At 39.4% G+C, this 15,201-nt stretch overlaps 1 protein-coding gene across 1 annotated transcript in view; it reads left to right on the top strand.

Annotated features, from left to right (window-relative positions):
* wnk1b (WNK lysine deficient protein kinase 1b) overlaps positions 1-9,324 on the top strand; it is a 100,815-nt gene extending 91,491 nt beyond the window's left edge. The window contains 4 exon segments of the mRNA XM_038738390.1: positions 309-350; positions 2,044-2,216; positions 2,671-2,727; positions 3,099-9,324. Coding sequence (XP_038594318.1) covers positions 309-350; positions 2,044-2,216; positions 2,671-2,727; positions 3,099-3,539 — 713 coding nt within the window. The 3' untranslated portion in view covers positions 3,540-9,324.
* The last annotated feature ends 5,877 nt before the right edge of the window (positions 9,325-15,201 follow it).

Raw genomic sequence — 15,201 nt, forward strand, 5'->3', positions numbered from 1 at the left:
TTGCTCGTCGTTGATACAGATTGCAGCATTGTGACTTGACATCTGGGGTCAGCCTTTCTCATAGTGCAGAGAACAGAATTTACACCAGTTCTAACTTCACTGTCCAGGGTTTGACTCCCAGTGCACTGTGTGACAGGTACTGATCTCAGTGTTAAGATGTTACTGGGCAACTCAACCCCAAAGTGTTGACTACTTTGAAGTTCAGATAATCATAATCGAATGCATTGTGTTTGATTGTCGGGTGTTGTGGGCGGGGTTTAACTCTGACTCTCTCCCAATCCTCCAATCGTTGTCTTCCGGCCACACAGGGAAGATGGTGAAAAAAGTCTGCCCCTGCAACCAGCTCTGTAGTAACTATCTCTCTTTTTGGTCTTTCCTCCCTCCATCCATCCCCTCTACCATCCTTGCACTTGCCCCCCCTGCGCTTCCCCCTGCTCTTAAATGCCCTTTAGATTTAATCTGCCAGATTTGAGATCAGTTCAATTCAGTTATTTCGGCGACTGTGACTCACAGAAGCATTGTATTTTCAATTTTGATAGTAAAGGATCAAATAACACCCAGTTTAAAGACTGAAATGACTGAATTGACCAGCCATCACAGATTCAAACTGACAGTGCATGCACCCGCAAGCTCACACACACATTCACACACACTAACACACCTGAACAGCTATGAGTCACTCTGCCCCCCTCCCTTTCCTCTCCTCCCTCGTCATGTCTTGAGGTCTTGACTACATTGCCCAGAATTCCATGCTGCTGCAGTCAGTCACGACTCAGCGTCTCTTCATTCTTATTTTCCTCCATTTTATATAGCATGACATGACAGTTTTTGTGAACTGTATAATATAGTTTTTACTGGCTATTCTCTGCATATTGTGTCTCCTCTTGTGTAGAATCTGAAATGAACAGGTCATATAAACTGCTCGTTTTGTCAGCATGGCTTTGGGATCCCTTTTCCTACAAATGAAATGCTTCAGATTCTTGTACTTGTTACTATAGTCGGGATTTAAGGTATAGTAAAGGAATGATAATACAGAAAGAAAACTTGTTAATTCTGATGTTCTCTTTTACTGGTCTGAACGATATGATAAAACTCTGTATTTGTGAAAAATACACGCGCATATTGTCAGGGCCGTGTCTGCACTATCGGGGATCCAGATTTGATTGAAGTGTAGCCTTTAATTCTGAAATTTTGTGACAATATCTAAACCAGAGTGGTTGTAGCAAAGCACTGAGCTATTTTATAATCTTCCTCCTTTCACCTCTCAGCTTAGTTTCCTGTTGGCCTGGCAGAGGCATGAACATGAGGAAGTTCTATCTTGGAACATGCTATGATGATGGCACTGGTATTATAAAATAGCCAATGTTAACTTGAACAAAGGCTAGATGTTACAATAGCACAGCGCTTAACATAGATTGCAGACACCCTGGCCAGTTTGCAGTGTGTGCTCAATTTGCTCTGAAGTTGATGCTCAGGGTTGGCAAATGCAAACTACCAGCAGAGCTTGAGTGCCATCTAATGGTCAAAAAGTAAACCAAAACACAAGGCCAGTGGTACACGGGGCAACTGTGATCAACAGCACGACTGTCTCAGCACTACCTCTTTTGTTTTGGGGCATCTTGTGGGTGAATGCTGCTGGGCATGTCAGCTTAACTGGTTGCCCAGTGTATCACTAACCTGAATCACAGAGATTCTTGAGAGAACCTAGATTGACAATATTTAGTGATATATTCTGAAACAGGTTTAGTATTTGTCAGCAAAAGTGCCCATGTTCTGTTTCAAAAGGTTGCTCTATTGTCATAGTTTTCTCATGATCCCATCTGTCATCATTATTTCCACTATTACAACTTAAACATTTAATTCTATGACCATGTCGACATGCTGACTTACCCTAAAACTCTGTCCTGACCAGCCTCTGTCACGTAAAGTCCCTTTTCATAGTCAACACAGGGAGCGCTTTCTCATTCATTCAGATAACGTCAGTTAGCATTTCTAGTTTGAACAATGTCTCATGTCCTCCGTTCTCTCCGTCTCCCTCCACAGGGACTAACAGCACCAATGCCGTGAGTGGTTCAGGAGGTTTGGGTCACAGCCAGGGGGGTTCTCAATACCTGCCCCCCAACATGTCAACCCCCCACCAGAGGAAAGGAACCTTCACCGATGACCTTCATAAACTGGTGGACAACTGGGCCAGAGATGCCATGAACCTCTCACAGGTGACTCACCAGTTCCTGTATTTAGTTTACAAGACAAGAAGATGGATAAAGGGAAGGAACTAAACTCTAAATGGTAGTTTGTTAAAAGCCAAAGTGGTTGGTAGAGTAAACAAACCTCAGCCAAAACCGGCTGGCGTTTGGCTGATGATATGTTTGTCCTGTATCCATTTGGCACTGTGTGTGTGTTTACATTGACCAAAACATCAGCTAAGAAAAGAAAGGGAATGTAAATTAGTTTTGTGGAAGATTTCTGTTTAATTAAATAATGTGATAGTGAGACTTTTATAAAAAATTAGGGCTTCGAACATTCCTGAAGAACCATTTCTTTGTATTTTAGTAATTGGTTCTTGAGGTTTAGAAAGTAGCTGTTTTCAGTAATTATTCTTATGCAGTTTATAGTTGAATAATGTAATGTACAGGTGAGTAAATGTAACTAAATATGAAACTTTTTCAGGGGAAGAGGAGTGCCAAACAGTTGCAGCAGGCCCCAGCACAGGGACACAGCTATGAGGTTAGTTTAAAAATATACCACATCACATCATGATCAGCTCATCCAGTGCTTCTATGATGAAATAATATCAAGTGGCCCCAGGTGTCTCAATTAGTAATTTCATTAAGTACAGTTTTATTTTGGAACATGCACCACAGGAGCCCAATATTGACTAAAATGATAAAAGTCTTTAAAACTAAATTTCACACTTGATCTCTCAGGACAGGACTTCAGATTGAGCTAATAATCCAGTAGATGCCCAATTTGATGGTGCAAATTCTTGAACAAACTTGCAAATGATAAAATCACAAAAATCAAGTGATATCTACTAAATTAAGTGTCTGCATGAATAAACTTTTAAACTCTTTCTTCACGTGAAATCTCCACCTCAGGTTATCCAGTCAGCCAGTCTGAGTAGGAAGTACTCTGCTCCCAGCCAGCTGTGTACCAGCAGCATTGGAGGTTCAGCCCACCTCCCTACTAACGCCACCACCGCTACCTCTATGGCCACTCGCAAGGGCTCCCTGTGCCACCCCCCTGTCTCCTCCACTCCATCTCAACCCCAACCTCCCCAGTTCATCAACTACACCCCAACCGCTGCCTACAGCGCACAATGGTCCGGTCCGGCTCACGGCCTGTCGACCCCACACCAGGGCCCAGCACAGCCTGGGCCTCTGCTGGTCAGTACCTCCCAGCCCCTGGGTCCCTACCCCACCACGGTTGGTGGACAGGGCCAGATTTCCGGGCAGGGGCCGCTCCAGGCTTTCCATCTGACCAACACTCTGCAAAAGTCGGTCAGCAACCCAGGAGGACCCAACCTGAGGACCACGTAGGGCTGGGGGTGAGGGCTGGTTTGAATCACGGCCCGACTGGACTGGACAGGTGTGGAACAGAGTGTTACTTGGGCTTGATTGGCCGGAGAGGATGGAAGAACTGCAGAAGCGTGGTGAGCAAGGAGTTTGAAGTGACAGAAGCTGACCTGTTCAAGAGGAGAAAAGAAAAATGGAAAGGAAGAGGAGAGAAGAAATCAGGAATGCGATGTGGCCATCTCCACAGTTCACATAACCTCCCCCTCTGCTGTGTTTGACTGTGGGCTTGTAACAGCTGGCCAAATGCTCAAGGATAATGGAAAAGACTCATGAGTGCAATGTTAAAAGGCCAAAGAGGTTGTGACAGGATGTGGGATTGGTGTTAATAACTGTTTGTGTGTAAGGCATTGTGCATAGGCACGCTCACATTTGTTCCTCTTCAATTTTTAAATTGATGAACAACTCTAGGTCACACCATCACCCTTGTGAGATAGTAGAGGGGAGATGTTATATCAGGTTGAGTGCGGGGGGGTTCACACAGCACCTCTTAAAAGCGTATAATGCTGAAGCTTAAAGTATTTCTAACTTTTAGCTCTCGGACTGAGTATTAATCCTTAAGTTCTCATCGAAGACAGAAACATGCAACAATGCAGTTTTCCCAAATTTAATACAGAAAAGACTTTGGCATTCTTTAAAGAAGTAACTGGTGGATACAGAGGAGAGCATGGATGGCCATCGCGTTAGGGTTGTCTTTCTTAGTGGTCATTGTCAACATCAAATGATGCACAAGAGGGCTGTATCACTCTGAAAGCAAGCAGTTTATCTTAAGTTCAGGAATCGTTTTTTTCTTCAGTATTCAGAATTTGAAAATTTTCATTCAAAGCACAAAACAATCCGAAACAAATAATACGCACATTGAGAATTTGAACGGCTGCAGCTGAGCTGACCTCGAGCGTGGTTTAGAGTAGGTATTGTCCAGCACTTGGCGGAGTTTTGACTCGTCAGCTTGAGAAAATTTCTGACTTCTGCGACCTGTGTCTTGTTCCTCCCTTGTTCTGACAAAGCATTCAAACAGATGGAGAGAGATGGAGGAGAGAAACTAGATGAAGAGGGAGGGGAAGCATGAGTGTTTATGTTAAATAACAGTCAAACACCTCATCTGTTTCATGTTCCACTGCTTATTTTAGGAACATACTGGCTGTGTGCACCACTGCTACAGTGCTGAATGCACATTGACAGATGCTTCTAAACACCAAACACCTCTTCATCATCACGACTCCACCTCTTCCTCCATTCCTCTCTCCGCCTCTCTGTTGCCATTTGAAGCAATAACAGCAGAAACCTTTCAGAGGGGGGGATAAAAACCCAAACATGAGAGAACTCACCGGAAATAAGTGGCCTTGTTATCAGAATAATATAGAGTCCCTGTACAGTTTGTGTCTCCGTTTATTTTTTAGAATGTCAGCTATGATGATTCCATTTTGTTGTTTTATTATGATTTTGTTTTGGTGGTTTTGTTTTGCTTGCTGCCCCCAGCAAGCACACTCTCTCACTCACACACACACACACACACACAGAGTGCATGAGACATTCATTTAAATACACATGCCTACATACACACACAGTCATGCACAGACTTATGTAAATACACGCGCATTGTTGGACGCGTAGCAGATGTTTGACATAGTTTCAGAGACTAATGCCTTAGTTCTTAGTTTCATCATGAGGTTGGTTTCAACAATTGTGTTGAAATGATTGCAATGTACATTATTGTCATAATTATTGTTGTTAATGATTATTGTTCTATTTAAAAAGAAACAAAAACAAGAACATGTTCTGTCGATGGACCTGTTATATGCGCACATCAGTGTACGATGTGGAAACACTGTGATTACTGTTGTTTATTATTAGCAAATGTTGTTGGACAACATTAGTTTTAGGGTGAAATGTCAGAAATTAAAAACAAAAGCATACAGAGAACGGTTTGGGGTCCTTTCACTTTCAATTCACTGCTTACAGCAAATGGATTCTCAACAAAATGTGAAAATTTAAAATCCCTCTTTTCAATAACTGTCCTCGCAATCACTTACTGAGGATGTGATCCAAAACAAATGCCTTACTAACAACTAATCGACTGCAGTTTTAGTTCATCTTTAGAACTGATTGAATTGAAAGTCGAAACTGACATCCAAGCCCAATTATAAAGACAAACCGGGGTGAATGGCAGGATAGATATTTAGATAATAAAGTAATGCTAGCTATTTTTTTCTTAATACAGTTCTTGTATATCAGACACTTTAAATAGCCCTCCTCTTCCCTTTCTCCCTGGTTTTGTTAGATGAATGTGAATGTATAAACCAATGGTGTCCATTTTAATGTACTTGAAAAAAAGGTCTGTCTTTTATTTTCACTTCGTTTCTTTTGCTTTCCCCCTCTCCCTAGAGCCTCTGGTTAATACTGGAGGTACTTACTAGTGCCTTGCATCCTTCCTGTTGCTTGTTTCGTTGTGGGGATTGAGGACTTGGGTTAAAGTAAGCACAGTTGACAGCAGATGTGGAGAGTTTTGGGTGGTGTCACTTTGAAGTCAGTGGTGATGATGGTGGTGACTGGACTTGGTGTTAGTGGAGAAGGCATGCAGTATTTTTGGTCGAGATGCAGTAATAATAGTTGTTTTAGTTGTCAGCTGCTGCTGTGTGCGCTACAGCTGGTTTCTGGTTAGTTCTCCTTGATTTCAGCTAATTGAGAGTGTATTTTCCCCAGGTTGGATTTAAAAAATGAAAATAACTGTTAACAAGACAAACTTAGCTGAGAATTGATAGAAAGATGAATTGACCTTAACTCTGCTGCCATTTAAGCCAATGAGATTGACCACTTAAGATTGAAAAAGGCACCATTTGAAGTCAGTGCTGTTTCTGGGAGGTGACTCCCATTGCTGTGCTTTACATACACGTGAGGTTACACCACAACATTATGAAAGATGAGCCGAACATTAGTCTATCATTGCCTTTTTTTTTTTTCTCTCCAGTATTTAAAATGTAGATATTGGGGGATATTTTTCTGGTTTTAAGAAGGGAGTTACTGAATATTGTATTTGGACCACTCTACTTCAGAGGCACTGGCCCAGGTGCAGGATGCTTTCAGTAGAGGACACATTGGTACAGCGAACAAAAGTTATTGTCTTTTAATGTTCTTTTAATTACAAAAACAAATGATGATGCTATGACCTCTGGATTAAAAAACATCTCCTGCCCTGGTTATGAGCACAATTTGATTATTATTCAGTGAATAGTGAGTGCAGACATTTGCCACAGAGAAACAGCGCACTCTGTTTTGTTTTGCTGAAAGTACTATATAAGGCACATCTTCTATATACTTTACATGGATTTGCAGTCAAATGACCACAACGTAGTGAAACGGCAGCCTCAAACTGAGCAGAGTGACTATAGAGCCATGACCACATGCCCAAAAAAATAATTACCATGAAGTAATTATGCAATTACAGACTTTAAAGGCCCTGAAAACTTTATAAATATTTTAGATATATCATATTGGTAGTAACTTTTTCCCACTGAGCCCCACCCACTTCAAATCAACGAAGAAATACAGAAATCTCTGATGTACAATAACCAAAGCTGTCCAAACTTTGGCATAAAATAGTGTTTTCTTGTAGGGACCCATCACTCGTAGAAAGAAGAAAATATTTTTTCAGGGCCTTTAAGTGTTAACAGCAGCGTAAAATAAAAAGTATTAAGAATCAAAGAACATAGGCTGCGAATGCTTACAGCATTACAGCAATATACAGACTCCAAAGATGCATATTATAGAATTTGATTGATTTTGGATCGCTTGTAAGTCATTGGCTAATCTTCCAAGAGTCCACAAACTCCACATTATAGGAGCCATCTTGCCCCTTAAGTCTAGCCCATTGTTGTCCAATTTTATTTTGCTATCTAACCTTTTTATAATCAAAAAGCCATTACGAGGCCAGCCGAACTCTACTGTCTTTTTAACAGATTTGGCTGGGAATGCCGCCTCCTCTGAGAATTGCTGCTATCGGACAAAAATAAATAAATTCTGCTAAAGGTATGAAAACTGTCTCATCCTCTCCTATTCCCACTGTATGTATCCGAAGCTGCACCATTGGGGTTTAACAGCATTTAATAGTCACAGAAATCACTATGTAAACCAAAAATTAAAAAAATAGATATTTTAACATAAGGGCATCAGACTGCTGGAGGTGTTGGTGGTGGTGATAACGGCAGTGGTGGTTAAAATGACTGTGAGCACAGTGGTGGTTATGATGATTGTACTGGTGATGATGGGGGTTATGATGATGAAAGTAATGTTGATAATGGACTTATGGTGGTTTTGGATTCAAGGCTTTGACACCCTGTCCTCTTTTCTTTCTCATATCTGGTACAAACTTTGACATTCACTTAAAAATGTCTTCTTATTTTTTGCTTAGAATGGGTGTTCTGGATTCACATAAAAACACAAAAAGGTAACGCGTGTGTAACGTTTGTACAAAAACCCTGATTGCTTTTGCCTCTTTTAAGAGAGATTTTCCATTTCTCATGAATAATAATGCAACATTTTTTTTACTACTTGGCAAGTTTGGTTGAAGCTGTGAATAATCATTGAGCCACTTTGCTTAAGTTCTGGTTATGATCATTCTGTTTATCATGATCTGTTAAAAGAAGTCAAACCTTTAATGATGCCACCAACTCAGTGCCATTTGATGTTTTGTCAATGGAGTGGAAACATCAGAGATAAAGAATTAAAAGAGAAAATTTAGTGTATTTACCTGCTTTTACTCACTGGAGCTGTTACATTTGCCAGGTAACAACCTGGATTTTCACTTTGCCATTGCTCGAGCCTCGGATGATTTCCACTGTAGGAGTTTGATAACATTTTGCTGTGTCTCCACTTAGGCTACTTTCAATGGATTGCAATGCAATATTATTTAATGTTACAGTATGCTATCAAGCTCTGAGGTTGCATGCTGTAGGGCTCTTACTTTATTAAAGCTCTGGAGTTAAACTAGGGTGCAATTATTTTAAAGAGTTGGAGTGGAGAACTCTTACTGTGAAAGGCTTGAGAGTTATCTAGTGTGCAGGCACTCTTATTGTGAAGTTACCTGAGGTTCAAGTAGGATTCTCTTTCTGGTGACACACTTACAGTGTAGCAATAGATGTTTTTAACTCGCTTGCATTAGATTCAGTTTCTGTTTTGACAGTTTCAGGACTCGCTAACCTTTTTATGCTTTTTACTGTAGAAGTGCCCACATGTAATATATAAAAATGCCTTTCAGTGCACCAACAGATCAACACACACACATACAGATTCATTCAGTTCAATTCTACTTGCTATTTCGTGTAGCTTGCTCCTGTGGAATTATGTCGAGTCTCGAGCACAGCAACAGTTTCTACAGACTGTTTGTCTCAACGTTTTAATTATGTTTTTGGTCTCACTGATGCTTTCATGTTTTATTTTTTATTTCTCACTTGTTTTATCAGCAGTTTTAATGTCTGTAGCGGCACCTAACTAAATTCAGTGTTTTCATTTTTCTGTATCGTGTTTGACATTGTACAAAGTTATTGGATTAAAAACATACAAGGATAAATGAATGAAAGAGAAAGCAAAATAAAATACATGTAGGGAGTCATCGGCAGCCTTTAAAGGTATGTTTTGCACTAAGTATAGAGTGTTCAAGCTTCATATTAAAAAAACCTTGCGCTTTGCGCTACAATACAATGAACTTTGTTACTTTATTTGTAAAAACTTAATAAATAAAAGTTGTTCAAATGAATTGGGGAGACTGGACTTTAAATTATATAAAGATAGGAATTATGTGTTATCATGTCTCTCTGCTGTTAATGATTTGTGGATATTAAAACATAATCTATGTAACAGGCCTTTGGGTCACCATGAACCAGAACATAAAAGATAGACAACGACATGGACACAGTCAAAGTTGTAAGATACTCTGCATTTGAAATGTGTTTGAAGACTTTTCAAGACCTTTCATTTTAACCGTTTAATTTGATAAAAACTGCCAGTCATAAAATGGCATTAAACACAGGAAGGAACACAGGAAATATAAAAAAGAAAAACAGGATTTTAAAAGAATAAAATAACAGAAGAAAAAAATAAGCTATGATAGAAAAATTCTGATTAAACCCCAGGTTTAATTGAATTAACAGGCAGTGGCAAATGTTTTAATGCTTCAACCGATTCACTAAGCATGTTTGTAGAAAAATCTTACAAAGAGCCTCTGAATCTGCATAAAAAAAAATGCTTAGCTTTTAAAAATTTCACTAAAAATATGCCAAATACCACAAATGTTTATGCCACTGGCATACTTTAACCAAGTGGTAGAAATGGCTCAGTCAGACTGAGTTGAGTACAAAAGATTTTTCACTCCCTTAAAATAATTTTGTCAGCATTTTTTTCTAGACCTGATGCAGTATCAGAATAACTAACCTTTGCCCCAAATGTAAAACATCACCCCATCATATCACAATATGGTCAGGTTTGTCTTTTCTCTGAGCAAAATTAAGACTCAACAAAGAGGTTCCCTTTTGTTGCAGTACCCGTCCTCTCCACACGGTGGCAGAACTAACCTTGATTCATTATATAACCTGTATCCATCCATTGTCAACCGCGTATCCTGCGTACAGGGTCGCGGGGCTGGAGCCAATCCCAGCTGACATCGGGCGAAAGGCGGGGTACACCCTGGACAGGTCGCCAGTCCATTGCAGTGTATAACCTGGATTTACTGTATAAATTGGTCTCCTTCCTGTTTTCCACACCATATTAAACAGCTTCTTGCTTCAATGCCAATCAGGAAAACAGCTCGTTGTGAGGTGTGAATCCGTGCTTAATATCTGTCACCTTGGATACAAAGAAAATGATATGGTCAGCCCAGAGGAAAAAGAGAGGCTTGAGGAAGGAAGGGAGGAAGGAATATGAGACTTACCGGTACATTATAACAATACATTTCCATCGTGCAGTTTTCCTGCTATGACATGAATACTGCACTGCAAAAAAAGCACACTTTGAGATTGGGATTTTAATCTGCATTGAGCTTTAAAAAAAACCAAACAAACAAACAAACAAAAAAAAAAAATATATATATATATACACACACACAGTATGCTCCTAAAAATGTCTTTGCTCTAAATGTTTTTATTTTGAGGACACTTTTACTAGTCCCAGCTGTAAATAGCAGGAAGTCATTTAGAACTTAATGGCGTGTAATCAGCTTGATAAGCCTGAATATAAAACTCAGTATTTAATTTTTTACAGAGTAGGGCTTTTGGTTTACAGGCTACTGTGAACCACTGCAAATGCAGTGTTTGCAGGTGAACTCGCACAAGATGCAGAGGTATTATACTGATACTGATTCTGTAAGAACTAAAGGTCACATTCTCCTTTCAACACAGATCTCCCACACATATTTGGCTTCTTTAAATTTTTGTAAGTGCAAATTATATTTTCTTACATGTGTGAACTTTTCCAAGAGGCAGATCACCACATGCTGGTACATTTTGACTGTGACTACAACCGATAATAGTATGATGCTTTTCTGATTCATGTATTGATATTCCTTTTGTGATTCCTAGTTTTGCAGGACAACTGCAAACATTTAGGGGTCCTGTTTGACTGGGGAATTTTGGCAGTTAGCTTACACTGTGGTCCAAGGACAAGAATGATCTTGCTTACACCAGAATCAGAGGTGAATAACTAAGTAACAGCAGTCAGTCCAAGCACTGCTGAGCACTTAATGGAGCATTGAAGACAAAGAAGAAATCAGCAGTGGTCTATTCATTGACATGTAAGATTGCTGTTGAAACCACATGAATGTGGGAATTAAAAAAGTTATTGTTTTTTAAGTTAAAGAGGAGAGCAGAGATGAATGAATAAACAGGATGCAAATGAATCTAAAAAAAAATCAGCTTAAATATTTTTTATGTGTGTGCACAGTATGTGTCGCCTCCATCTATTCATCCTTCTGTCGTGACCAATTTGTAGACTTACATGATAGTGGCCTTTTTTTTTCTATGGCAGAATGAAATGAAAGACGGAGGGGCGAGAAATGGTGGTGAGGGATTCTGAGAAAGATGGGGGGGGGGGGGGTCTTCAGATGTCATTGTGTGGGAGAAAGGGACAAATGTACAGACTGCAGAGGGAAAGAAAAGCTAGTTCTGTGCTTCAGTTTATGTAACACAAATAAGCTGTACAAACCATTTCATGGTTTCCATTTCTGTATGTAAAGAATGAGTGAATATGACATTCAGAAAATTTCAAAAAAGGCAGAAAATTATAAGCCTTGAGTTGGATCTTTTGCCTCCTATTCATGTTTTAAAATGTCTTTGTAACTGACTTGAGCCCAGTTGCCACATGTACAGCATATTAGCATTAGTAAGTCACATTACTTTTGGAGTACGTTTTGAATTACCATAGAAACATAAAACACTGGCTGAGAAGATTGGTATCCTTTAGCGGATTCCACACTGTAGGCCGGAGACGTGTGTTGCAACAATGACACAACCTGAAACTGCATGTTGTCACCAGTAATCACCAGTCAACCGCCACAACACTCTAATTCTGTCAAATGGTCTACTGAACAAATATTAAACGGTAAGAATCACACTGAAACGACAAGCTTTTTTATGTAGTAAGTGTTAACTGAAGAAAAAAGCCCCCCATACAACAAGTCTACAGCCATGATAGCGGTTGGGTTAAGCTATACTAAATGGAAATGCCAGCATGCTAACATTCTTACAATGCTGATCTTATGCAGGTCTGTTTAGCATGTTGGGATGCTAAACATTTTGTTAATTAGCACTAAACACAAGGATTGTGTTCCATATTCTTGTGTATCTAAGTAGTTATTTTATGCACTTTTCTTATGACAAGCAAGCTTTTGTTAAAATATAACTGTTTATGATGTGACCTATCTGAGTAGCAGGTGTACCATGGGGACCACAGGTAACAAGTCAGCATGAGCATCGTTAGTTTTTACACAGTGCAACCAGGTCAAACATTGGAGACCCTGCAGTTTTACAGCACAAAACAGGAAGTGGTCTTGAAGCAGTTAATGGTTTTCAGACTTTCTCACAATGTTGGATGACAGAGCAAATAAAAGCAACAGCAGATTAAATGACTTCCTTTTCAGTAAAGTAAACAGAAATGTAGAATAAATTTGACAATGATATACAATAATAATTATTTGTATAGCACTTTTCAAAACCAAGTTACAAGGTTCTATGCAGTAGAAACAAACTTAAATACTTAAAATAAAAGTAATTGATAATCAACAATAAATAATACAACAACAACAGCAATAATACAATGTTTATAAAAACACCATTCCATAAAAATGAGACTTAAGAAGAGATTTAAAAGAGGCCAGTGAGTTTGCCTGCATGAGATGGCAGGGAGTTCCACAGCTGAGGGGCCCAAACAGCAAAAGCCTGCTCACCTTTAGTGACAAGACGAGACTTTGGTAGAGCCCTGTCGGAAGATCCAGCTTGTAGGGAGTTATCAAATCACAGTTGCAAGCAGGAGCCTGACCGTTCAGGGCTTTAAAAAACAAGTAGTAAAATCTTAAAATCTAAAACTCACAGGTAACCAGTGAATGGCAGCAAGAATTGGTGTGATGTGGTCACTCCTCTTAGTGCGAGTTAGAAGCCTGGCTGCAGCATTTTAAATGAGTTGCAGTCTATGAATCTTTCCCTTACTAATACCAGTATATACAATACAACAATGCAGAGCATTGGAATAATCAAGTCTTGAGAAGAGAAAGGCACGGATGACCTTCTCTAAGTCAGCAGAGGAATGGAATGACCTGATCTTTATCAGATTATTTATATCACTGTTTAAAAGGTACAATGTGTAAGATTTGACCAACATTTTTCTGTAAAACATAAAAAAATGAACTGACATGATCAATAGAATGCAAAGAAGTAACAGCTCTGACATATTGTCAAAGACATCTTTGTGATGTGTTGCAGAAATATCTGTTGAAGTTAGCATGTTAACCCGCTAGCCCCAGTGTGTGTGTCTGTGTTGCAATACCACTTGTGCCTTGAGATGCGATAGAGAGTCAATGTAGCGTCCAGTTTGACCTCTGTCCAATGTGAAAGGACAAATGATGCTTTCCCTCTCTTTCCACGACCTCACTTTCCTCTACTTTTTTGTCTCATGCCACCACCTGAACTTCCCAGTCTCGGACTGGGCAGACTGGTTCTGAAATTGTCATTGTATGGGGACACACAGGTGGTGGAAGCACAGTACTTGATACTGATTGTGATAAATTAAATATGTGTGCTTGCCAATCCTTTTGGTTTCTCTGCCCTTCTCCCCACTGTTCACCTGGAGTGTCAGTTCCCCTGATGAACTATTAAAATCTGCCAATACAACATAATTATTAGAAATGATATCACTGCTGTTTGTTGTTGGGTTTTTTAAATTACATCCTTATTCCACATAGTTCTCTGTTGTGTCTAAACAGTGGCAGAGAGGAGCAGACACACACAGGCAGTCTGAACTGGTTGTTATTGCAATGGTGGGACAAACCACTGATTGTTCTAAAAAAAAAAAGAAAAAAAAAATATATATATATATATAAACATTGATAAATACGTAATAGATAACCTTTTTAGCTGAGTAGGTTTCCATATGGACTCTGTATGTATATATGTGTGTGTGTAATCTGTCTCTAATAGTTTGTATAGTTTTAAAATGATCAATCCTATATGCCCCTAAAATGTAATCAGTGGCTTCTATACCCAATTCCCATATGTTTCATAAGAGTCATGGAAATCATGTACAGTTTTGATATAATTTGATATTTAAAATGTGTGTCATCCAAAGTAAACAGATACTCCTCTTTTTTTTGTCTTACTCATTAATGTATTAGTTGCTTTCCAACTACCGTCAGCTGCCCTTGAAGCCTTTAACCTTTAACTGCAGCCAGACGGTGACCAGTGTGGACCAGGATGCTACTGAAGTGGAACACTTATGCAGACTTGTGGTCTGGGTAAATACAGGTTAGTACTGACTTTGGTTCCTTTGCAGCACCTGTGGTGGTTTAAGGAAGGAAGGAAGGCTGGGCTATTGTTTGACCTCTTTTTGTAATCTCAGTTTCTCAATCAAGTTGATCTGACAAAACTTTTTTTAAAACTCTTTCTTTATCACTGAGTTGGTGAATCGAGGTAAAAGTCATAATCTGCTGCACATCTATGGGCACAAAGGTGGAGATAAGAAGAATCAGATGAATTACAGAAATATTTTGAGGTTCTGAAAGAGCTGAGATGAAGATTGTGGGAGTAAAATTATCTTTTATTTTAAGTGCATTTTATTGTGAAAATATTTGGTTAAATGGTGTTGGATCACTTTAATTTGGTTTAGATACTGACATAACACACCCTTCTAAAACGTAAAACAAAAAAAAGAATGAAAAAATGACCTGGATGTTTGCGAAATTGGACCAATTTGAAAGAAAATCCAACCCTTCCCCTATGCAGTAGTGATGATGTTGCAGCCTTGCTATGTTTAGTGTAATCGTGTACTTGTGTAAGCAGAGGCTGCTAGTTTACGCTGGGTGATGTGGTCTCCTGAGTGGAGTCAGTACAATTTCCTGCTGCTGTTTCCTTTGGCGTGAGAGCAGCTTTTCTCC

The sequence above is a fragment of the Micropterus salmoides genome, unplaced genomic scaffold, assembly GCF_014851395.1.
Source record: "Micropterus salmoides isolate LMB-PRFRI ecotype aquatic unplaced genomic scaffold, ASM1485139v1 Ms_hic_scaffold_23, whole genome shotgun sequence".
NCBI lineage: Eukaryota > Metazoa > Chordata > Actinopteri > Centrarchiformes > Centrarchidae > Micropterus > Micropterus salmoides.